The following is a 24668-nucleotide window of genomic DNA, read 5'->3' as shown; positions in this document are numbered from 1 at the left end:
ATTTAGGTTTGATATAGGTTTAGGTTTGATATATGGTTTTGGTAAATCTAAAGAAAAATTTGTACAAGATAATTGTAAAATGTATGGCCAGCTTTAGAATAACTGAACTGAAGACCAGCTGGCAGTACTACATTGCTGACAGGCAGAATCTGAACGTAAAAATGCCCAAGATGTTCCTTAGTAAAATAGGTAGAAGGAGCAGTAACTGGAAAGTACCTGTCCCTAAACAAAATATGCCTATAAAATTTTTGGACAGTTCCTCTGTGTGGTGCAAAATAGACACTAGAAGCTAGAAATCGCTTACCATGGCTTTCCGCAAATACATCTTGAGTCAGAGACCAATCTCAATGAGTTATTTGCTGTCTGCTTAGAAAGTCAGACAGGTTTGTGTCACCCACCAGGTGGCCGGCTGAAAGTGAACAGAGGCTCTCTTCTGCTCAGAGAAAATCACAGACACATTAAGAGAAGGCTCCTGATCCCACCTTGTTCAGATAGGTCACTTTCGCAATCTTGTCTGATCTAACCTGCAGGTAACGGCCTCTCAACTGCTCCTCAAAGACTGCAATCCTACTGGCAACTGCCATGAGCTCCTTCCAGTTGGATGAAGTCTGTCTCTCCAGCTGGGACCAAATACCTTGAGCCCACCGACCCTCCAGATGAGCTCCCCAACTGCTAGCATCTGTGGTTATAATATGGGGAATGCCCATAGTAATCCTTTCAGAAAGTTGGTTTGATCCGTCCATCACCAAAAGGGAACGTTTTGTCTTGGAAGGAAGGTGTGTCTTGCTCTCTAGACTCTTTGTTCAAGATTCTTCAGGAGGAAGGATTGAAGCCATCTCTGGTGGAGCCTGGCCCACTGAACTGCTTGGATAGATGCTTTCATAAGACCCAATACAAACATCACCTCTTACTGTAACAGTTTGATTAGTAATGGATCTGATTTTTTCCTCCGGGGGAAAAATATTCTGTTCTCTGGATTGAAGTATGTAGCCTAAGACAAAAAAATTGATTTCTCTATATTGACAATCCATCCTAGATGCAAAAACCACCTCTGCACTTTTGAGAGATTCTCCTGAAGCTTTTCCCTTGTTGCTGTCATGAATAGAAGGTCACCCGGGTATGATCGTTATGAACTGGAGCCTTAATGGTGCCAGCGCTTATGCCAGGATCTTGGTAAAGCTCTTTGGGCCGAAGATAGCCCGCAAGAGAGAACACAGGGTGCAAGGATTAATGCAGGATAACAGAAAAAAAAAAAATTATTGTGCAGACTCAACTTAAAGACTGCGCTCCAGGTTCTGTGGCACCGAGCAGTTATGAACAAGTCAACAATTCTAGGACTGGAACGGCAGTAGTGACGCCACACGCACAGTTAGTCAGGAACCCACCAAGAGGATGGATGGTTGGCAGCACCCACGGCAGTCTACTCGAGCCGCTGACATGGAGCAGGTACACGTCACTGAACAGGAGGGGGAGTTAACCCACTATGCATTCCCGAGGCTCCGCCGCCTGTTTCAAGCGGACCCATAATGAGAGAGTATAGGGGCTATTTATAGTCTATTGCTGGTACAGCCGACAGGAAAGCAGCACAGCTGACAAGCAATGCTGGCTAATCAGCTGGCGGGACAACAGAAAATAGCTATACTAACAATTATGGAGAACTAGTGTATTAGCAAAAAAAAAAAAAAAATACGGGGGGGGATAGTATAAAGAATTTAATGACACTGAATATTGAACAGAACAATCAAGTCAGCAGGAAACAGATAAAAATACAAAGTAGCAGATGGGTCTTACAACAAGCTGCACTAAACTCAGGAGTAGATACAAATGGAAAACATGCAAAAAATCTCTCTGAATATATATATATATATATATATATATATATATATATATATATATTTATATATTTATTAGTGTTACCTGCCTTGATGAAAATGTATATGGGAAAAAAAAAAAACACTTGTGATGCATTACTTATAATGCGGATCAATAGAGATATACAGTGCATCCAGAAAGTATTCACAGCACTTTTTTCACATTTTGTTATGTTACAGCCTTATACCAAAATGGATTAAATTATTTTCCTCAAAATTCTTCAAACAATACCCCATAATGACAACGTGAAACAAGCTGTCATTGTAGGTCGGCTCTCACCTGCGGGTCAGGCGGGCTCTGTCTGCCGGCGGCCCGCAATTGCCTAATAGAGGCAGAATGGGGATCTGACTTAGTAAACAAGGCGGATCCCCATTCGGACAGGGGACATGATAGATCTACTGTTCCCAGCGATCTGTCATGTCCCAGGTAGCTCACCCCCCCTCCCCCACTACAGTTTGGAAACGCTGAGGGAACATAGTTGACCCCTTGATCACCCCCTAGTGTTAACCCCCTTCCCTGCCAGTGTCATTTTTACAATGATCAATACATTTTTATAGTACTGATCAATGTAATAATGTCATTGGTCTCCAAAAAGTGTCATTTGGGGTCAGATTTGTCCGCCGCAATGTCACAGTCCCACAAAAAATTTCAGATCGCCGCCATAACCTGTAGAAACAAAATCTATCCCATAGTTTGTAGACGCGAAAACATTTGCGCAAACCAATCAAGATACGTCTAAACCAAAATACGTGTAGCGCTTATTGAGATAAAAAACGTCCAATATGAAAAAAACGTCAAATATGAAAAAACGTAAATTAGTAGTTCCAAATGTAAATGAAGAAAGGTCATCCGTATGTAGGTAGGGAGTCTTCAGGAACTAAACACTTCAAGTAGATATATAAGGCATCTAAAATGAAGATAAACACACCGCCACCGAAGAGGCTTACCAGATGGGATGGACCCAAAAGGGCGTACGCTGAGTTGGGTCGGATAAGGCTTAGGTGGTGAGTGGCTATAAATGGCTCGGAGAGGCGATGATTATGGATTGGCCCACAAGTTGCTGTATCCCTCTAAACGATACCAGAACCCGGAGGGGCGAAGTGGATGGAACGAACCAAGCGTTATCATATCCCTCGGGAAGATGCTTGGAAGCCAAACGATGGTGTTAACAAATGGAAAAAGGAAGGAATGGCCACATAGTGTGAATCCGTATAAAAGATGTAATTTATTAAATAAAAAGATATACACTCACATGTAAATCCGTATAAAAAACAGCGCTGTGAAAAGTGGCGTCAGTAAAAAGAAAAATCGCCTTCAAAATTAGCGCTCTATCGCGTAAAAAATATAAACCGCAGAGGTGATCAAAAACCACCAAAAGAAAGCTCTGCGTGTGTGGCGCATCAATTTTGTTTGGGTACAGCATCGCATGACCTCACAATTGTCAGTTAAAGCGACGCAGTGCCATATCGCAAAAAATGGCCCCAAGTAGTTAACAAAGTTCATCTTTCCCTCGATCCTGACTAATCACCCAGTTCCTGCCACTGAAAAACATCCCCATAGCATGATGCTGCTGACACCACCATGATTCACTGTAGGGATGGTATTGGCCAGGTGATGAGCAGTGCCTGGTTACCTCCAGACTTGACACTTACCATTCAGGCCAAAATAAAATTTTTGATTCATCAGACCAGAGAAGTTTTTTTCTCATGGCCAGAGTCCTTCAGGTGCCTTTTGGCAAACTCCAGGCGGGTTGCCCTGTGCCTTTTACTGGAGTGGTGGCTTCAGTCTGGCCACTCTACCATACAGGCCTGATTGGTGGTGTGCTGCAGAGATGGTTGTTCTCCTGGAAGCAGAGCTGCACGATTAAGCAAAAAAAAAAAAAAAAAAACACTCCCGATCCTAATGAGCCATTTCCGCAATTATGTAAACAGCGCAGCTGACAAAAAAAAAAAAAAAAGCAGACAAATGTTTATCAACATTCCTCAGTGCTGAGAGATGAAGAGAAGATACAAAGTATCTTTTAGAGATCAAAGGGAAGAATGTCAGTCTGTAAATGGTCAGTTTAAACACTTCAGCCCCAGAAGATTTGGCTGCTCAATGACTAGGCCATTTTTGCGATACGGCGCTGCGTCGCTTTAACTGACAAATGCGCGGTCATGCACCCAAACAACATTTCCCACAAATAGAGCTTTCTTTTGGTGGTATTTGATAACTTCTGTGGTTTTTATATTTTGCGCTATAAACAAAAGAGCGATAATTTTGGGAAAAAAAAAAAAAAGCATAAAAAAGCATATATTGATTGGTTTGCGCAAAATTTTACAAAAGTTTACAAAATAGGGGATAGATTTATGGCATTGTTTTTTTTAACTAGTAATGGCAGTTATCTGTGCTTTATCGGGATTGTGGCAGACAAATTGGACACTTGACACATTTGAGACCATTGACAATTCTACAGCAGTCAATGCTATAACAATGCACCAATTACAGTATAAATGTCACTGGCAGGGAAGGGGTTAAAACTAGGGGATGATCAGGGGGTTAGCTGTGCTCCCCGGTGCTGTAATATGTTCACCGATTTATGTGGGACATTATATTATTATATTTATGTACACATACAGCACAATATTAACCAGGCCTAGAATTCAGTTGACAATGGTCGATTTTTCCGAGCCAGCTCAATTTTAATATAACAGCTGATGTGCCTTTGATATGTTTATCTTATGCAAGTCTACCTAGGTGTGTGAGGTATGGCCTGTTAACCTAATTGAACATTTCAAAAGGTGTTCAGGTGGTATATGTTAATCTAATCTAATTACACATATCTAAGGGGACATGTTGATATGCGGGAGTGCAAATTGGGGCGGTTTATGACTGCAGCTCTTCACGGCTGGGGGTTGTTGTCTGTCTGAAAGACTAAAGCATATCAAAGGCCTGAATGGAGACAGCCAATCAAATTTCTCAGCCATTCAATGTCTAGTGAATATAACATGGCATTCAGTCTATAGTTTAATATAGTCTTGTCTGTGTATGACTATGAAGGCACAAATCTAGGAAAAATGGGACTCTGAATTATATACTCTGTCGGATCTTTGTCATCTGTGGACTTTGGACTTTGTTCTGTGTTGTAAGTCAATGAAGTGCATCTCTCTGGAAGAATTGGGTTGCTGCGGAAGAGTACTTACATCATCCTTATAATAACTACTAATTAAATTATCTACACCACTATACATACTATATCACTATACCTGGGTGTGACTGACTAGGGGAGGAGAGAGATCGGTGTTCACACTTCGATCTCTCTTCTCTCCCCTGAGAGAACTGAGATTTGTGCGTTTACACACAGAATCCGGTTCTCACTCTGTCACGAGCGATCGCTGGTGGCCAGCGGTCATCATGCCCACCAGGCACTCACATTGGCTCCGGGCACGCGTGCCTCCTATAGCGTCCTAAAGGGCTGGCGTACAGTTACGGCGGCTCACCCAGGGGGGCCAACCTGCCGCAGTTATAACTGTGGCGGCAGGTCGGGAACTGGTTAAAGACTAAACCTTTGACACTTGTTGCTTACAAGTTAAAATCAGCATTTTTTGCTAGAAAATTACTTAGAACCCCCCCAAAAAAAAAAATTAGATAGATTATATATATATCTATCAGGGACACTAAAAAATAAAAATGGCAGCCATTGCAATACTTTAAAAAACAGTAAAGTTAGCCCAATTTTTTCATATAATTGTGAAATGACGCGAGAATCGTGATCTTTTATTCTAAGGAACAAAAAAAAAAAAAAAAAAGAAGTGATTCTAATTTTATCCAGAATCATGCAGCTCTATCTGGAAGATTCTCCTTTCTTCACAGAGACATGCTGGAGCTCTGTCAGTGACCAAGGGACTCTTGGTCACCTCCCTGACTAAGGCCCTTCTCCCCCCCCAATCGCTCGGTTTGGCCAGGCGGCCCATGATTTTCAATGACTACCATTCATTTTGGCACGACTAAGTCGTGCCGACTTCAAAGTAGTCCCTGCACTACTTTGGTCCAACTTCCATGTACTCCATAGACCTCAATGTTAAACCCTCAAGTAGCATGCAAAATGTACCTGAATAATATAGATACGATTTCAGTACGACTTTGTAAGCACAAGCTGTAAGCACAAGCCTCACACCATGTATGTTTTCATTTGTTAATGCCAAAGTTGTACAAAGTAGTACTGCTCCCAAATCGCGGCAAACTAGCGGTCGCAAAATCGCAGTAAAATCACGTGACTTTGAATTCGTATAAGTGTGAAAGGGGCCTTAGGAAGAGTCCTGTTGTTCCAAACTTTTTCCATTCACGGATGATGGAGGCCACTGTGCTGCAGAAATTTTCCGTACCCTTCCGCAGTTCTGTGCCTCGATACAATCCTGTCTCGGAGGTCTACAGACAATTCCTTGGACTTCATGGCTTGGTTTGTGCTCTGATGCGCACAGTTAACTGTGGGACGTTATGTAGACAGGTTTGTGCTCCTTTCCAAATTATGTCCAATCAACTGAATTTACCACAGGTGGACTTCAATCAAGTTGTAGAAACAGAGGATAATCAGTGGAAACGGGGTGCACCTGAGCTCAATTTTGAGTGTTTCACGGCAAAAGCTGTGAATACAGAGTGCTTTTCACACTGAGGCGTTGGGGGCGTCGGCGGTAAAGTGCCGTTATTTTTAGCGGCGCTATACCGTCGTTTTAGCGGCGCTATTCAGCCGCTTTGAACCCCCACTAGCGGCCAAAAGAAGTGTTAAAACCGCCGCTTTGCCAGCACAGCCCATTTATTTTCTATGGGCAGGGGTGCTTTAGGAGCAGTGCATACACCACTCCTACAGTGCTGCAAAGATGCTACTTGCAGGACTTTCTTTTTACCGTCCTGCAAGCGCACCGCTCCAGTGTGAAAGCACTCAGGTTTTCACAATGGAGTGACAGGAGAGGCTCTTTACAGGCGCTATAGTGCCTGTAAAGTGCCTCAGTGTGAAAGCAGCTTTAGGTACATGTGATTTTTTTATTTTTAATAAATTTGGAAAGATTTTAAACAAACCTCTTTCACAATGTCATTATGGAGTATTGTTTGTAGAATTTTGAGGAAAATAATGAATGAGTAAACATAACAAAATGTAGAAAAAGTCCATACTTTCCGGATACACTGTATATAGACACGTGATGAAATGCCATACATATATCGTAAATAACCCAAAATTATATAGTCTTATAAATAAAACAAAATGTGCGTATAAAAATACCACTAAGAATTCATGCAATATACATAAAAAATGATGAGGATGCCCAACTCCTATGGAAACGTATATGCTCATGCATGTACACATGTAAATGCATGTCACACGCATGTACACTCATGTGTGAGTGGATTCTCTAAATAAGAATGTATAAAAAAATAAAATTAACACTACTTGCAACAAATTTCTATAAATGCATAATTAAAATGAATACTTCCATATACAGATTCACATTTTTAAGAGGGCCATCAGTAAAGTGCTGTCACATATCTCGTGGGAAGAGAGCCCGAAAGGTAAAGCTCTGCTATGGAAGTGGTAAAACTCTCCCATCGGTCGCTATACAGATACATTTCTGCAAACATTTCCTGATAGAAAAACGTAAATAGGCATCCCTCAAAGAAATAAAATAGAGGTTGCCATAAAGAAATCCTTCTGCAGCAAGTTCTTGCCAAGTAAAATAAAGCCATTCTGAAATTTTTTGTACCATGTGGCTGCAGTTAGAGGCCGAAGATTGAGAATCAGGTGGCATTTGCCGGTTTCTTGACTACCAACATTTGAGTAGAAACCTTCCCCTTCCTCTTGTTTTGGAACTGGGATTGGAACTTTCTGATCTACTAATTCTCCCAGAAGAAGCTACAGTGCCCAAGCCTTTGCTGGGTGTTTTGGTAATCTTGTGACTTTGGAGAATCTTGAGGGAGGTTTGGCGTCGAACTCCAACGCTCAACTCCATTCTTTTACTCCCCAGACTAAACTGTTGGGGGTAATTGCTAGCCAATGAGAAAGGAACCCCTCAAGTCTTCCCCCCACCTGGCTTCTGGCGTCGCTGTGACTTGGTGTTTTGGCCAGGAGGATTAAAACACATTTGCTTTCCGTTTTCCCCTGTGGTCTGACCAATGTTATTTTGGCTTTCCTTTATCCTCCTGCCAGGACTATTCCTTGTGGAGACAAAAAAAAAAAAATCTTAGAAATAAATAACTTCATTGGGAAGGCTTTTGGTTTTAAACAGAATCTAGATTGTCATCAAAAGAATATTATTTGAAAAGGGCCTTTTCACAGATTCCGACCACTCTTTAAAGATCATGTCAGACATGACCTGGTGAACCAGAAACACCCATTTTTCTTTGTTTAACTCCGGTACATCATGTGTCTTGAGAGACAATACTCTTCCTCTCGGATCTTTAGAGTATAAGAGATAGCCCCCAAAAGGTCATCAAGCTCTTCTAAGGAGAGCTTAAATGTGGCATCAACCAGACCATCCTCCTGTTCTGAATCCAAATCTGAGGAATCCTGGGCATCAATTCTAGGGCTGTACTCTCTACACCCCCCATCCCCCCCCCCCCCCCCCCCAAGCCACGGCAGAACCCGTAGCTGCTGGAATCAGGGAGCTGGACACTTGTTCAGCCTGACTGGCAGGAGTGGCTGGCTGGCACTTGGCCATCAGAAATGATCTTGCAGTCTACCTTTCAGGCATTCTGAATTTACTATTTAATAATTTCCCGCCCACCCGCAATGCATGTGGCTGAGCAGCCGATGCAGGCAAAGTGACGCACCTGCAAGTCACTGCCTACTTCCAGGTTTAGGGCGCGCGCATGCGAGCCCCCGCTGTGTTTGCCTGTCAGCAAGTCCTAGCCAATGATTCAAGGCCAGAACCTGCTGATTGGCTGTGTGCAATCACAGCCCAGAGCTCTGTGTTGGTAAACAATACAAAGCTCTGTAAAGAGGGAGCGATCTGTCAGTTTCTAATCTCTGCTTTAGAGAGATGAGAAACATTTAGACCCCTTTCAACCTGGCGAAGTCCGCTGATGTGGAGCACTGACACAGCCCACTGTTCTATGGAAACAGATTGATGGATTGGGATCGGATCCCCATCTGCCTACTTTTAGCAGACCAGATCGGATGTCAGTGGGTGTCAGACACACGTCCCTTGACATCCGGCAGCTCCATAGAGAACAATGGCTGGTCCGATCGGATGGGCCTAAAAAAAAAAAAAAAAAAAAAAAACTGACAGGCGGACCCGATTAGTCTGTCAGTGTGAAAGGGACTTTAGTAGAGAGAGAAGGAAAAAAAAAAAAAACCCCAAGCAGCACACATTACATAGTTAGGCACGCTTTTAACCTTTTGAACACCCTAGATGTTAACCCCTTTCCCAGCCAGTGTCATTAATAGAGTGACAATGTATAGTATCACTAGTTAATGTATTAATGTCACTGGTGATGTCAGTGGCAGTTACACCCCCAGTGATTGGTCACAGCAAGAGCTAATCAGCGGGCCCAGGGGCTGCCAGCCACCCGCAATCCTTCAGGGAAATTACAGTGCGGCGGTCTTCCTATATAAACAAGGCAGATAGTCGTTCTGTCCCAGAGATCTCGTATTCCTACTATTCAGGAACACAGATCTCCCCCCTTAGAAAGAACTGCCAGGGAAAACATTTAATCTATTGATTGCGCTTGGTATTAAACCCTTCCCTGCCAGTGCATTTTTTTTTTAGCACTAGTTGCTGTATTTATATCACTTAGTACCCATTTTGTCCGCCGCAATGTCGCAGTCCCGTACATAAAAAAAAAAAAAAATTAAGCTGATCGCCATCAAGTCCCTAAATCTATCCCATAGTTTGTAGACTTGATAACTTTTGCGCAAACCAATCAATATACACTAATTGGGATTTTTTTTTTTTTTTACCAAAAATATATAGCAGAATACAAAACTGGCCTAAATTGATGAAGACATTAGATTTTTTTTTTACATATTTTAATTGGATATATTTTAAAGCAGAAAGTAAAAAAAAATATATTTTTTTTTTAAAAATTGTTGTGTTGGTTTATAGCGCAAAAAATAAAAACCACAGGTCAGTTACATAGTAGGTAAGGCTGAAAAATTAAAGTTACGCTTACCGGTAACGTCTTTTCCTGTAGTCTTTCAGGACAGCCACTATTGAGAGATAGTCTCCTCCTCTTCCTCTAGGAAACACTGCGCCAGCCTATAAATTCTTACTTCCCCTGCCGGACCTCAGTTTTTTCAAGATCACCTCCAGCCAGCTGGGGAGACACAAGAACACATTAATAACATTACCATCCAATAACATTACCATGCTGCGTTCTGGTCTTTTGTAAGACCCCCCAAAGTTACGGGTGGGTAACTAGGGCTGCCCTGAAAGACTACAGGAAAAGACGTTACCGGTAAGCGTAACTTTAATTTTCCCTTTTCATCATTCAGGACAGCCACTATTGACAGGGTAATCGAGCACTTACCAATTAGGGTGGGACTACAGCTTGCAGAACCTTTCGCCCAAAGGCCTGCTCACCTGCCGACACCAGGTCCACTCTGTAATGTTTAACCAAAGTGGAGTAACTGGACCATGTCACTGCCTTGCATATTTGCTCCGGCGTTGCTCCAGCCTTCTCTGCCTGGGAAGTTGCCATGGCTCTGGTAGAGTGTGCCCTTATACCCATAGGGATCTCCTTCCCCGCTAATGAATATGCCTGACCAATAGTTAATCTAAGCCATCTGGCAATCGTGCGTCGAGACGCTTTGAGTCCCTTTCTGGTCCGGGAAAACAAAAACAAAAAAAATAAAGAATCAGACTTTTATTGTCTTAGTCATTTCTAGGTATTGTAGGATACACCTCCTTACATCCAAAAAATGAAATTTTAGTTCCCTTTCTCCTGAGGGATTGGGACAAAATGAAGGTAGGACTATTTCCTAGCTTCTGTGAAAACCTGAAGCCACCTTAGGCAAAAATGCTGGATCAGTCTTAAGGACTATCCTGTCTGGAAAAATAACGCAAAAAGGAGGTCTAATTGATAACGCCTCAATTTCACTGACTCTCCTGGCAGTTGTTACTGCTACTAAAAATACTGTTTTTAAGGTTAGTTCCTTTAACAAACATTTGTCCAAAGGCTCAAAGGGGATTCCTATTAGACTCTGCAAGACTGAAGATAGATCCCACCCAGGAAAGGGTGGACCTCGTACACCTCATGGAGAGTATCACCCATGATCTCAGAGGGACCTCTCAAAAACATTCTCTCATATGGGATTCTTGGAAAAAATTTAAGACCACTTCCTCATATAAAAATCTCATTACCGAAACCCCTTAAAATAATTAACCAAACTTAGCCATACAACATTGTCTCTCATTTCGCTAATGCAACCCTCTTTTCAACACATGGCCCTGCATGCCGGCAACCTTTCACCTCCCCTCTCCTCCCTTCTCACCCTTCTTCCCTCATTTCTTCCTTTTATATTCCCTTCCTACTCTATCTTTCCTTTATTCCCTTTTTTCTTCCACACTTGCTCCTCAATAGTACTCCTTAGGTACCTATTGTTAACAAACCAAAATTCTATGTTCTTACTCAACTATATTTGATACATGATACCCACATAGTTTATATCTTTCGCCTAGTTGGATAGTACGCTAATTCTATGTACCTACCTAGAGGCAATTGCGGAATTTTCATAACTGGTATGTTATGTGAGTACTATCTCTCCCTCTCTGTTCTATTGTTAAAAATGAGAATGTTTCCTATTTTGAGATATAATTGTATTTCTGTTATATTTTTCTCTAATAAAAATTTATTAAACAAAAAAAAAAAAAAAAAAAGAAAGGGTGGACCTCAGATAGGCCTCTGTCTGGACAGTGCCCTAAAGAATCTGACTACCCATGGATTGGAGGCCAGAGATTTCTCTAAATAAGCACTGAGTGCTGACACCTGACTTTTAAGGGTATCTATATAACCCCTTGTCTGCTCCACACTGCAGAAACTCCAACACAGCTATGGGGCTCTGCACCGAGGAGTTTAATACGCACCATTTGTTGAAAAGGAGCCAGACCTTTTTATACGTCCGACGCGTCTCCTTTTTTCTAATGTTGAGGAGGGTGGAGATGAATCTCTGAGAAAATCCCTTAGATTTTAATATACCCTTAGTAGCTAGGCCACTAACTTCCACTGGTGTACTTGTGGACAGAGGACTGGGCCCTGTGAGAGGAGATCCTCCTGAGGTGGAAGGAATAGGGGCGGCTCCACTGCTAACTGACTGAGAATTGAAAACCATTACCTTTTCAGCCAATGTGGAGCCACTAGAATGAGAGGGGTGCTCTCTAGTTGAAACTTCCTCAGAACTGCCGGTAATAACACCGGAGGAGGGAAGGCATAGCATGTTTTGAAATGCCAATTCTAGGTTAACGCGTCCACCCCCAGTGCTCCTTCTCCTGCGTTTAGGGAGAAAAAACGGGGTTTTCGCGTTGTCTCGAAGCGAAAAGATCCACTTCCGGGGGTCCCCATTTTTCGGATAGGAGATTGAAAACCTCCTGGTTGAGGGCCCAATCTCCCTCTCAGTCTTTCGGCTGAGAAAGTCTGCTATTACGTTCCTCTCCCCTCTCAGAAAAACCGCTGAGAGTGAGAGAGTGTTGGTCTCGGCCCAATTTAGAATGTCTGTTGCTAGGGGCCAGCAGACTTCCGCTTCTGGTGCCTCCCTGTTTGTTTATATAGGCCACGGCAGATGAGTTGTCTGACCGCACCTGGATATGGTGGCCCTGAAGTTCTTTTTTGAAAAACCTGAGGGCTAGGCCAACTGCCCTCAGCTCTTTCCAATTGGACAATCTTTTTAGTTTGTCGCCCTTCCACATGCCCTGTGCTAGAAGGGATCCCAGAAGTGCCCCCCAGCCTTTGCCACTTGCGTCTGTGATTACTATCTGAGAAACTGGGATAAGCCGCAGACGTCATTGCGACAAGTTTACTTTCTTCCTCCACCACCAAAGAGATCTCTTTATCTGATGGGGAACCTGTACTAAGGTGTCTAGATCCCTCTGACTGTGGAGGTCTGATCATGGACCTTTTGGAAACCAGATGGTTGCACTGGAGGGAGGAAACTGCTCTGTCCAGTTTTAGAATTTTTTCCCTTGGGAGAAAAACTCTCAAAAGTGTTGTGTCCAGATAAGTTCAGCAGCCACCCCAATCCTGTTAGTACCACCTTTGTTAGATTGAGATCCTTGATTAATTGTACTGGGGATACTGCAAATAGGAGCAGGTCGATAGGCTATAACTGACACTATAACTGACACTCCCTGGAGTCGCAGGAAGGCCATGGCCTCTGCCAGGACCTTGGTAAATATGCGGGGCGAGGAGGATAGCCCGAAAGGCAGTGCTTGAAATTGTAGATGCAGTATTGCACCGTCCAGGTCTATTGCTAAACAGAGACCCTTCTGAGAGGTTTCTGCGATAGGGACGTGTAAATACGTGTCCCTGAGGTCCAGAGACACCATAAAACAATTGTGTGGTAGCAGGGCACTGACCGTGAAGATTGACTCCATGCGGAATCTTTTGTAGCAAACCGACCTGTTTAGGGGCTTTAAATTCAGAATCAATCTGAATTTCCATGAGGGTTTTTTCACCACAAATACTTGGGAATAAACCCCCTCTCCTTCCTCCCCCTTTGGTACTCTGCGAACTACGTTCTGAATTTATAGTCTCTTTAGAGCGTCTAACGAAGCCTTGGCCTTTGCCGTGCAGCTGGAAAGCTGCATGACAAGGAACCTTTGCGGGGGTCGGGGGGGGGGGGGGTCTTGTGAATTCCAGGAGATACCCCCCTCTTATGATCCCTAGGATGAACCGGTTGGGGCAGATTGTCTCCCACTGTGGAAGGAAGACCCCCCCAGTCTTCCTCCCACCGTATTTAAAGAGTCATTGATCTTTACGGGCTTTTTCAGGAGGGCGAAAAATCGCCCCTCCTCTGCCCTTGCCTCTTTGGCCCCAAGTTTTCTTCTTGCCCACCTTGTTTTGGAGCTTCCCTGCGCTTTTGCAGACGAAACCCCTTCTTTGTGCTGGGGTTTTCCGTTTAAGTGGGGACTTCTTTTTGTCCGCTGTATCTAACCCAGGACCAAAGAGTAGATCACCTGTCAGGGGTATCCCACACAACTTGACCTTAGAGGCAGCGTTGCCCGGCCAAGTCTTCAGCCAGAGGGCTCTTCTGGCTGAGTTAGCTAGAGCCGCTGATCTGGCCAACATACGGACTGATTCTGCCGAGGCGTCTGCTATGTATGCGATTCCTCGCAGAATCGTGGGTGGGAAAAGAAGATGGGATAGTCTCCTTGGCCGTGCCAGCTTCAATATGTTCTTGAATCTGGAAAAGCCAGTGTTATAAATTGCAGGCTACTACAGTAACAGCCATTTTTGGCTTTAAGTTACCTACTGTTGAGTCCCACGTCTTTTTAAGTAGTGAATCTATCCTTTTGTCCATGACATCCGACAAGGCCCCCATATCTTCGAATGCCAAGTCTGTGTGCCTAGAGACCTGAGAGAAGGTGGCGTCCAATTTGGGATTTTTATTCCAAATGGACGCTGGATCCTCTGAAAACGGGAACCTTCTCTTTAGGGAGCTAGAGAAAAGGGGCTTCCTTTCAGGATCCTGCCACTCTTTTTTAATCATTTCAGCCAGAACTTCATGTACTGGAAAAACTTTTTTCTTTTGATCTCCCAAGCCCTTGTACATTAGGTCATGGAGTGATAGGGGTTTTTTTATCCACGTGTATAACAAGGGTTGTATATATTGCCCCTAGGAGATCTTCCACCTCATCCAAGGACAATTTATGCCTGGAGATCTTCCTGGACTCCCCGCCCTGGTCCTCCCCCTGATTCCTCATGTGATTTAGAGGTGCCACTGTCTGGTTGCCTTTGCTCCACCCCGGAAGGGCCCGAGATCTCCTCTGCCATAACTATATTAGTAGATCTGGCAGGTGCAGAGCCCTGAGCATGTGGTGGGGTTGTGTCCTGCTGAATGGGATTAGAGGGAAGCTGAAATTTTTCAAAAAGTGTTTTAAAAGATGAAAAAGTGGATGACAGCTCTTTTACAGAGGCTGCCAATCCGGACTGCTGTTCAGATTCCCTTTCCTTCACCAGGGAGTCTATGCAGTCTTTACACAAAACCTTGGTCCATGCTTCCCCTAAACTGTCTCTACAAGAGGCACACTTCCTTTGAGAGACATGAGTGGACTTTGTCTTTTCTGTAGCTTTCTGAAATTACATACAGAAAAACATATTACATTCAGCATTTTTAAACCGAAAACAACCCTGGGAGTGCACCAGACCCACCTCTTAGGGATCTGAGCCACCCCCACCCCCTGACCACCCAGGGGGGTCTGCCCCCCCTCTAAGCAAGGAACCATACATGATGGGGGGCAATCCTATATAGAGAGGACCCCTCCCCCAGGGAACTCTTACCTTCGGAAGGCTGGAGATAGTGTCAGTATGAGTCGCAGCATCTGCCTCCGACATGACTGCAGGTGGTTGCCTGTGTTGAGTCTCACGCTGTCTGCGCGTGTTTCCGACTCTCTCCACCCTGCGCCCGGCCCCCTATCAGCTCCACAACCCGGAAGCTGCAGGTCAAAGGGAGACGTCCGCCCTCCACCGGAAATAACGTCACCCGTCGTCCGGCCCGCTGGTTCCAAAAAAATTGCGGCCTGTACAGCATACAGGGAGAGCGGACTGTCTCCTTGCTGCGGCCCTGTGGACGCGATAGGGGTCCCCCGCAACCTGATGCCACGCTCGACAAGGAAGGGGAGGCTTCTGTTGCGGGTATGTACCGCTTCTTCTTACCCTGGAAGCCCCTGCTTCCTTAGGGATGTTATAAGAGGCCACAATCTCCCTGACTGTATCAGCCTGGTCCCATGCACAGTGTCTCCCCACCGGAGGAAACACTATTAACTGAAGTCCGGCATGGGAAGTAAGAATTTATGGGCTGGCGCACTGTTTCCTAGAGGAAGAGGGGGAGACTCTCTCTCAATAGTGACAGTCCTGAGTGACAAAAAGGGAAAAATTCAATAGTCCATCCAGTTCAACCTGTGTAGGGGTGTGTGTGCGTCAGTGTCTATGTCTATAATAACTTCCCATATCCCTGTATGCGGCGTTTAAGATGTACATCCAAAAGTCTTTTAAAAATGTCCATACTCCCCGCAGCCACCACCAATTGTGGGAGAGAGTTCCACATCCTTTTGCCCTGACAGTGAAGAACCCCCTGTGCAGTTTAAGATTAAACCACTTCTCCTCAAATATCACTAAAAAAAAAAGCTCTATTTGTGGGAAAAAAAGGCATCAATTGTTTGGGTACAGCGTTGCACGACCATGCAATTGTCAGTTAAAGTAATGCAAAAAAAATGGCCTGGTCATTAAATCCTTCCTGGGCTGTGGTTAAATGTTTCAAAGAATATAACAGAATATGTAGAAAGGAAATCAAGGCCTCAAAAATACAAAACGAATGACAGTTTGCAAAAGATAGGAAAAAACACACAAATTCTATAAAATATAGTAACCCATTCGCACCTTATGATCAACATGTATTGTATAAATACATAAAGGTGGTAAATATAGCGAACTTGGTGTTGAGTGATTTACTTTAAAAGATCAGAGGACAAGGAGGCACGCTGTCTGGAGGAAAAAAAGATTTAAATCTCTGAATATGGAAAGGCTTCTTCACAGTAAGAGCTGTGAAAATGTGGGAGAGACTCCAGAGCTGGTTCTGTCCAGTTCAGTAGATCGCTTTAAAAAAGGTCTGTATTCTTTCCTAAAAGTACATAATATACTGAATTCTAATATTTATAGGTAAAGTTGATCCAGGGAATATCCAATTGCCTCTTAGGGGGATCATGCATTCCTCTGGATCAACCGTGGGTATAGGATTGTGTATATAGAATTGTATAATTCACCCCCCCCTTTTTTTATTGTTTGACCAAGATGGAGTGGGGTCTGTTTTTTCAACTAGACCTTTGAATAAAATGTAATTATATGCCATCATCCTTTATCACACTTCTGTGTATGCATGGATATCAGGCAGCTGCTCTCACACTGAAGTCTCCAAAATGTTCTTATGTGAGGGATGGCCCTAAATGTGCTCCTGTCTCGCATAAAGCATGCCTGGAATTCCATAGTGAGCATAAAGTGTGAGCACTGATCAAAATCACAATGTCAGCAGAGAACTCTCCTGATAAAAGCTATGCAGAGGTGGAGCTGCTCTTAATAAGGTAGATAAGTCCTGTCCCAGCAGGGGAAGTATCAACTATATGACTAACTGCATTCCTGTGTAAAATGTTAACATTGAACAACAATTCATGCTGTGCAAAGCCACTGCCTATTTTTGTGTGGGAACAGGGGCATTCACACCATGGAGGAAGCATTGCACAAGCTAGATCATACCAGATCACTGTCAACAGGAATATGAAAGTCAACAGGTATTTCAATACTGAAACATTTTGGAAAAAATAGGGGCACATGTAGTTAGACTTAACAGGGAGGTATTCAATAGAACAGTTTGAGTTTAATTTACACTAATATTTCCCAGCATCAATCATCATATTACATTTTTTACCAGAGTGTAGTCCACTTCCCACATCCTGGGATTGACTTCAGGAAGCTTCATCTGCCAACTCTACTTAACCTCTTTAATGCCACTTTCACCCCTTCAGCACTTTGCATGCAAATTGCATCATGCAATACTGTATTCAAAAGAAATTATCTAAAACAGGTCTTTTTTTCTGGTGGTATTTACCAGTTTGACGGCGGCAGAATGGCTCCCCTGCGCGAATCGCTGGAGCTGTACGGCGGCCGCTAGGGGTATAGGGGGCTTGTGCCCTCCGCGGTACTGAGGAGCCAATGCGCTCCCGGCGGCCGCGATGTCCGCCAGGCACAAGGATCTGTGTGTGTAAACACACAAATCCACATTCTGACAGGGGAAAGGACACAGATCGTGGTCCCTAGTATATAGGAATACCGATCAGTATCCTCCCTAGGCAGTCAGTCCCATCCCCCCCACAGTTAGAACACAGTTAGGGAACACACAGTTAACCCCTTCCCTGCCAGTGACATTTATACAGTAATCAGTGGCTTTAAGCTCTGATCGCTGTATAATCGTCAGTTTTCCCAAAAAAAAGTGTCCGATCTGTCCGCCGCAATGTTGTAGTCCAACTAAAAATTGCAGATCGCCGCCATTACTAATAAAAGATAAATAAAAATAAAAATGCCATAAACCTATGCCCGATTTTGTGGACGCTATAACTTTTGCGCAAACCAATCAAGATACGCTTATTGTGATTTTTTTTACCAAAAATATGTAGAAGATTACATATCGGCCTAAACTGGGGAACAAGTTTTTTTTTTTTTTTTTAATTGGGGATATTATAGCAAAAAGAAAGAAAATAGTGATTTTTTTTTTTTTTAAACTGTTGCTTTTTTTGTTTGTAGCGCAAAAAATAAAAACCATAGAGGTGATCAAATACCACCAAAAGAAAGCGCTGTTTGTGGGGAATCTTGTTTGGGTACAGTGTCGCACGACCGCGCAATTGTCAGTTAAAGCGACGTAGTGCTGTATGGCAAAAAAATGGTCCGTCAGAAAGGGGGTAAATCCTTCTGGGGCTGAAGTGGTTAGTCACTTCCCATCCAGCCCATGATAGAATGGTAGCCGAGGGGGAACGCTGCCATCCTGCGTGGACATCATTTGTCCTCCTTGGAACGGGTGGTACTGCGTTGTGATTACCTGTGTCCACTAGACAGTGCAGATGACAAAATCAGTGTACCGGGTCGCTGCCGGTACCATATGATCGCTGTAACAGATCACGTGCCTATTGTACACAATGAATGGATTTCATTCATTGTGTACTATTGTGCTGATCTTTGTGGTTGGCCAGTGAACACATGGTACAGACAGGGCCAATCACAGTTTAACTGTACCGTGTGATAGATGTGGCCAATCATAGGTTCACAAAAGTAACACGGAATGAATGGAACTCATTCATAAAAAATGGGTGCTTATAAAACCGTTATTAAATCACTGTTATAAGCATTTGGTGTAAAAACTTTTTTTTTTTCAAAAAAAAAATTTCAAAAGGGTAAATTGGGGGTATTTGTACTGTCCTGGCATTTTTGGGCCTTAAAAAAAAAAAAAAAAGATACACCATCAATACATCAGGATTCATCAATTTTCGATTTTTTTCTTTTTGCATATTTTGTCACACTTAAAATTATGCAGTTTTAAAATGATTATTTCATTAACCACTTGCTGACCACAATAAAGACCATATACATTACATTTTTAGCCGCCAATTTTTAATGAAAGCAATCCGAGGGGTTAGCCACTGGATCGCTTTCAGAAGCAGCAGAGGGTTTGTCTCACTTGTAATTCATTTTAAACTCCCAGTAAGGTGATTGCCTGCAAGTATTGCCAAAATGTATTCCAGGTGTTCTGCTTGCTTCCGTTATTTGTACTTTGTGTACAAATATATAGCCATTATCCTGGATCACCCATCCCACTGACCCCTGCAAAGCATTTTAAAAAAAAAAAAAAAAAAATTAGATGTCATTACCTTTACTGTAGCTAAACCACTCACTGTTAAGTCTTGGAAAGCTCTGACCCAAAACTTTCACAAAAGACATTAAATCCACAAAAAGAAGAACAAAACTGTCGGATAGAACCACCAACTTGACAAAATCTAGACTCCCTTCCACCTAACTTTGAGAAATGCCTATCACAATTGTGACATGTTAAGTTGAATGTGAGCAATGGGTATCAAACTAACCCCCTATCTTTTCATCTAATTTTTGTCTTTTCACAAGATTGGGTCAAATCACAATGAGGGTTATTTTGCACCATATAATATTTTAATATATTGAACCTTTAGCAATTTACAAACAAAAACAGTTTTAGGTGAGACTACTGCTAACCTGCTTAAAGTGGAGGGCCACCCTAAAAAAAAAAAAAAAAAAAAAAAAAGTTAAACTTACCTAAACCCTTGTTGCTAGGCAGTCTTCCTAATCTGCCTCTTCCTATTCCGCGGAGTGTTCTGCTCCTCCGTGAGCGGCCCCATTGCCTTTTGGGAACTGTGTGTGTTCCCAGAACACCACGGGTCCATTCGCAGAGCGCCGCTCGCAAGTGCGCAGTAGGAAACTGGCAGTGAAGCCGCAAGGCTCCACTGCCTGTTTCCCTTACTTAGGATGGCGGTGCCAGGACTCGAGAGCCGAGGGCCGGGACGGGTAGGCCTCGGGCAGCCGACATCGCGGGCACCCAGGACAGGTAAGTACTTAATTAAAGTCAGCAGCTACAGTGTTTGTAGCTGCTGACTTTTTATTTTTTTTTTTTCACGGCCAGAACACCGCTTTAACCTTCTGTTTAAATCCGAAAGTGTTGTGACTCTATAAAACGCTACATTATTTATCTTGTAACATTATGAAATAAACGATGTATTGTAGGGGAAAAAAAAGTGATTTCTACATAAGTTACAGGTCAATTTAAAAAAACATTAGTCACAGCAAAATTAACAAAATTAAAAAAAAAAAAAAAAAAAAAAAAAGATATATTTAAACAATACCTTTCGGAGTTGGTTTGTGAAAAACAATGTCTGCAGTAAACTGTTCATGTAACATGTTGCTCCCTGATTCTTTAGCCCAACATACCCAGTGTGCTTCTTTGAATCCCAGCTGAAATAAAACAGGAATTTTTTTTTTTTTTAACCTTCCGGAGGGGAATGGGTGAAACAAAGTGGGTTTTTACTTTTTTTTTTAAACTTACGCGACACCATGAGGAGCATCAGCCTGCACATAGACTTCAAAAGTCACTTTATCATCTTCAATAAAGCCTTTATCTGGATCAGTAACTTCCTGGAATACAGAAAAAAAAGTGATATTAAAGTGACAGTAAACTTTTTTCTTTTTTTTTTTTTTTTTAAAACAAACATGTCATACTTACCTGTTCTGAGCAATAGTTTTACACAGAGCAGCTCTGAACCTTGTCTACTGGGGTCACCCACCGTCACACCTGGCTCCACCTATTCAGGAAGTGCCCCCATAGGAAGCCACATCCTATGGGGGCCCTAGTGTGGGCTAAATTAAATCTTCCCGAGTCACAGAATTTGATTGACAGCAGCAGGAGCCAATTCTGTCCTGTTAGGAAGGAGAGAGCCCAAAGAATGGCAGCTCCCAGGAACAGCGCAGGACCAAGATAGATAAAAAAAAAAAAAAAAAAACCAACAGACACACGAGGGGCAGCTATAAACTGGCCCCTACTCTGCCCCAAATGACAGACAATTCTGGTAGGGAAAAAAATGTCCAACTTTCCAGGATATGCATGGGTTGGCAGGAACTGCTAAACTGTCACTACTACAATTTTTAGAACTTTGCAAGATTAGAACCACACTAGTAGTTTACATATAGGTAATGAGCTCTACTTGTCTATGAAGTAAAAGTCACAATGAAAGATGGGTAGATCACCTCTTCTCATGGTCACATTCAAGGGCTCCCTAGGATGGAAAATCAGTTAAATGTCAGTTTTAACCTCCACGCATAAAATAACACCCCATAATCACTAATCATTTTCTGAAATGTGAGGCTTAGATATAAAAGTCTTTAGGGCCATTACAAAGCTGCATGCTTTATTATAACTGTTCTGGTTGCCTAAAAAAAAAAAAAAAAAAAGTTGCTGAAAAGGTTCTAAATCTCAATTTATAAGTAAAATGCATGTCTGTACACAAACATTTCGACTATGAATGTGTACATGGGCACATTAACACTTTTGCAAAGTGTTTATTTTCCACTTCTTATGGTGTGCTTTAAATGGGTTTTAGAGTTTGAGAGGTGGGTTATTTTGTGTGCACCTCTAGACGTTAGGATGCACATTTACATGGTATTCATTCCTATGGTAGATGTGTGATGAAATTCAGGTTTTACTATTCTGAGACACATGCACATAAGGAAAGTAAGAGTAAGCCCCAGTTCACACTTACGGGACTTGTCACGCGATAGTGTCGCATGACAAGTCATATACCATTGATGGCAATGGAACCGTTCTATTTGGTGCAACTCAAGTCGCTCCAACTTAGTAAAAGGTCGTGGGGCTACTTCAACATGACTTGCATTGACTTCTGTTAAAGAAGTTGTATACAAGCCGTGATTAAGTCACGCAGGGATGTCAGTTTCGAGGCTACACTAGTGTAAGCCGGCACTTAGGCTAGAACTGCAATTCTACATACATGTGTTGTAGGTCAGTGACTTAGAAAGCCATTGCAAGAGTATTAGTCTGGGAATGTGTTTTCATAAGAGGTTAGCAATGACACACTCGCATTTCCTTGCTATAGGCTTAATTTATGGCGTGTTTACACCAGCAGCTGCGTTAGAACATAACCAATGGTGTTTGGTGTGATGAAAGCAGTGCATTGCACCGTTTATTTTTTTTTTAGGCAAGATTTATTAAAATTATCAGACCATGGACATCAAACTCACAGCGCTCATGCAGAATTTCGGAGATGGACAGTTTATGTGAAAAAAAAATGCCCTGGCCTCAACTGTTTTCAGAACGAGACCCAGGTAAACCAAGTAATACGTCAGTTACACCACTGATTTTGACCCTCAAACCTCTGAAGGTCCTTGACTGCATGCACCATATTTGTCTGTGCCAAATAATCCTTAACCGCTTGCTGACCACTGCACGACGATGCACGTCGGCAGAATGGTACAGCTGCGCAAATGGGCGTACCCGTACATCCCTCCATCATGGCAGGCTAGCGGGCACTCGTCGCCCACCAAGAGCATGCCCGTGAGTCCCGGGGTGGGGACTATGTCTGCCGGTGGCCGAATCGTGACACGGAGAGGCAGAACAAGGAGATGCCTATGTGAACAAGGCGTTTTCCTGTTCTGCTTAGTGACATGACAGGGACTTACTGCTACCAGTGATCTGGAACAGTGATCTCTGTCATGTTCTAATGAACCCCCCCCCCCCCTTACAGTAAGAACACGCTTAAGCGCCCACTAGTGTTTAACCGCTTCCCTGTCAGTGACATTTATACAGTAATCAGTGGCCAATATGCCCTTTGCAATGTCGTAGTCATGATAAAAATCGCAGATCACCGCCATTAATAAAAATGCCCATAAATCACCCATTTTGTAGACGTTATACCTTTTGTGCAAACCAAACAATATATGCTTTTTGTGTTTTTTTTTTTACCAAAAATATGTAGAATACATACCTGCCTAAAATGAGGAAGAAATTTGTTTCATATATATCACATATAAGTGATATGGTCCAGAAATATGTAGACAGGATAAAAGGTGGATAAAGCACCTGGACCAGAGGTCGTCCACCCACAGATCCTAAAACTATTGAGCTCTGTCATTTCAAAGCAATTGTACCCAATTTTTAGGGACTCAATGACTGGAATAGTACCACTGGATTGGCGTAGGGCCAATGTGGTGCCTATATTTATAAAGGGAACAAAGTATAGTATAGAAGTTTAATAGACCACAGATGAGTTCCTTCTTGGGGGGGGGGGGAATTGGCACCGGAGGATTTGGGGGGGGGAGGGGAGAGAGAGAGACACATATACACTCAATTTTAGTCATACATTTAGGCCAAAATGTATTTAGCTACATGTCTTTGTTAAAAAAAAAGTTTAAGCGTATATTTGTTTGCGCAAAAGTTATAGCGTCTACAAGCTAGGGTACATTTTCTGGAATTTACGCAGCTTTTAGTTTATGACTACCCATCTCATTTCTTGAGGTGCTAAAATGGCAGGGCAGTACAACCCCACCCAAATTACCCCATTTTGGAAGGTAGACACCCCAAGGAAATCACTGAGCAGTGTTGAGCCCATTGAAATTTTTTTTTTCCTCACAAGGGATTGAAAAATGACAAAAAAAAATTTTTTTCACAAAAGTTGTCACTAAATGATATATTGCTCACACGTGCCATGGTTATAATGTGGAATTACACCCAGAAATACATTCTGCTGCTTCTCCCAAGTATGGGTATACCACGTGTGAGACTTTTCGGGAGCCTAGCCACGTACAGGACCCCGAAAACCAAGCACCGCCTTCAGGCTTTCTAAGGGCGTAAATTTTTTATTTCACTCTTCACTGCCTATCAGTTTCGGAGGCCATGAAATGCCCAGATAGCACAAATTACCCAATTTTGAAAAGTAGACACCCCAAGTTATTTGCCGAGTGGCATGTTGAGTATTTTGCTGATCTCGCTTTTTGTCAAAGTTCTGAAAAATGGAAAAAAAAAAAAAAAATTCTTTCTTCATTTTCAAAAATAAATGAGATCTGCAAAATACTCACCATGCCTAATCAGCAAATAGTTGGGGTGTCTACTTTCCAAAAAGGGGTCATTTGGGGGGTGTATTGAACTGTCCTGGCATTTTATGCACAACATTTAGAAGCTTATGTCACACATCATCCACTCTAGCCACTTGAAGACAAAGCCCTGACACTGTTTACATGAAAAAAAAATAGGATTTTTTTTTTTAACAGCTTACCTGTAAAAATCCTTTTTCTTGGAGTTCATCATGGGACACAAAGCCACAGTAATAACATAATGGGTTATGGGCCACCTTCAGGTCATGGACACTGGTATACCCAATACAGGAAGTTCACTCCCCTATATAACCCATTCTCCTTCCAGGAATACCTCTGTTTTTTGTTGCAAAACAATATACTTACATAGTTAGTAAGGTTGAATAAAGACACCAGTCCATCCAGTTCAAACTGAGTGAGTGTGGGTGCGTGTCTACAATTGTCCC

General features: G+C 42.7%; 1 protein-coding gene across 3 annotated transcripts in view; it reads right to left on the bottom strand.

Annotated features, from left to right (window-relative positions):
* The window catches only part of USP7 (ubiquitin specific peptidase 7), a 636127-nt gene that overhangs the window by 511706 nt on the left and 99753 nt on the right, over nt 1–24668 (bottom strand). For all 3 annotated transcript variants that reach the window (XM_073632969.1, XM_073632970.1, XM_073632971.1), the window contains 2 exons: nt 20669–20757; nt 20469–20577 (listed from right to left, as the gene is read on the bottom strand). In XM_073632969.1, the coding sequence (XP_073489070.1) occupies nt 20469–20577; nt 20669–20757 (198 nt within the window). The remainder of the gene's footprint in view (nt 1–20468; nt 20578–20668; nt 20758–24668) is intronic.

The sequence above is a fragment of the Aquarana catesbeiana genome, linkage group LG06, assembly GCF_042186555.1.
Source record: "Aquarana catesbeiana isolate 2022-GZ linkage group LG06, ASM4218655v1, whole genome shotgun sequence".
Lineage (NCBI taxonomy): Eukaryota > Metazoa > Chordata > Amphibia > Anura > Ranidae > Aquarana > Aquarana catesbeiana.
This window is presented reverse-complemented; position numbering and strand designations above follow the sequence as displayed.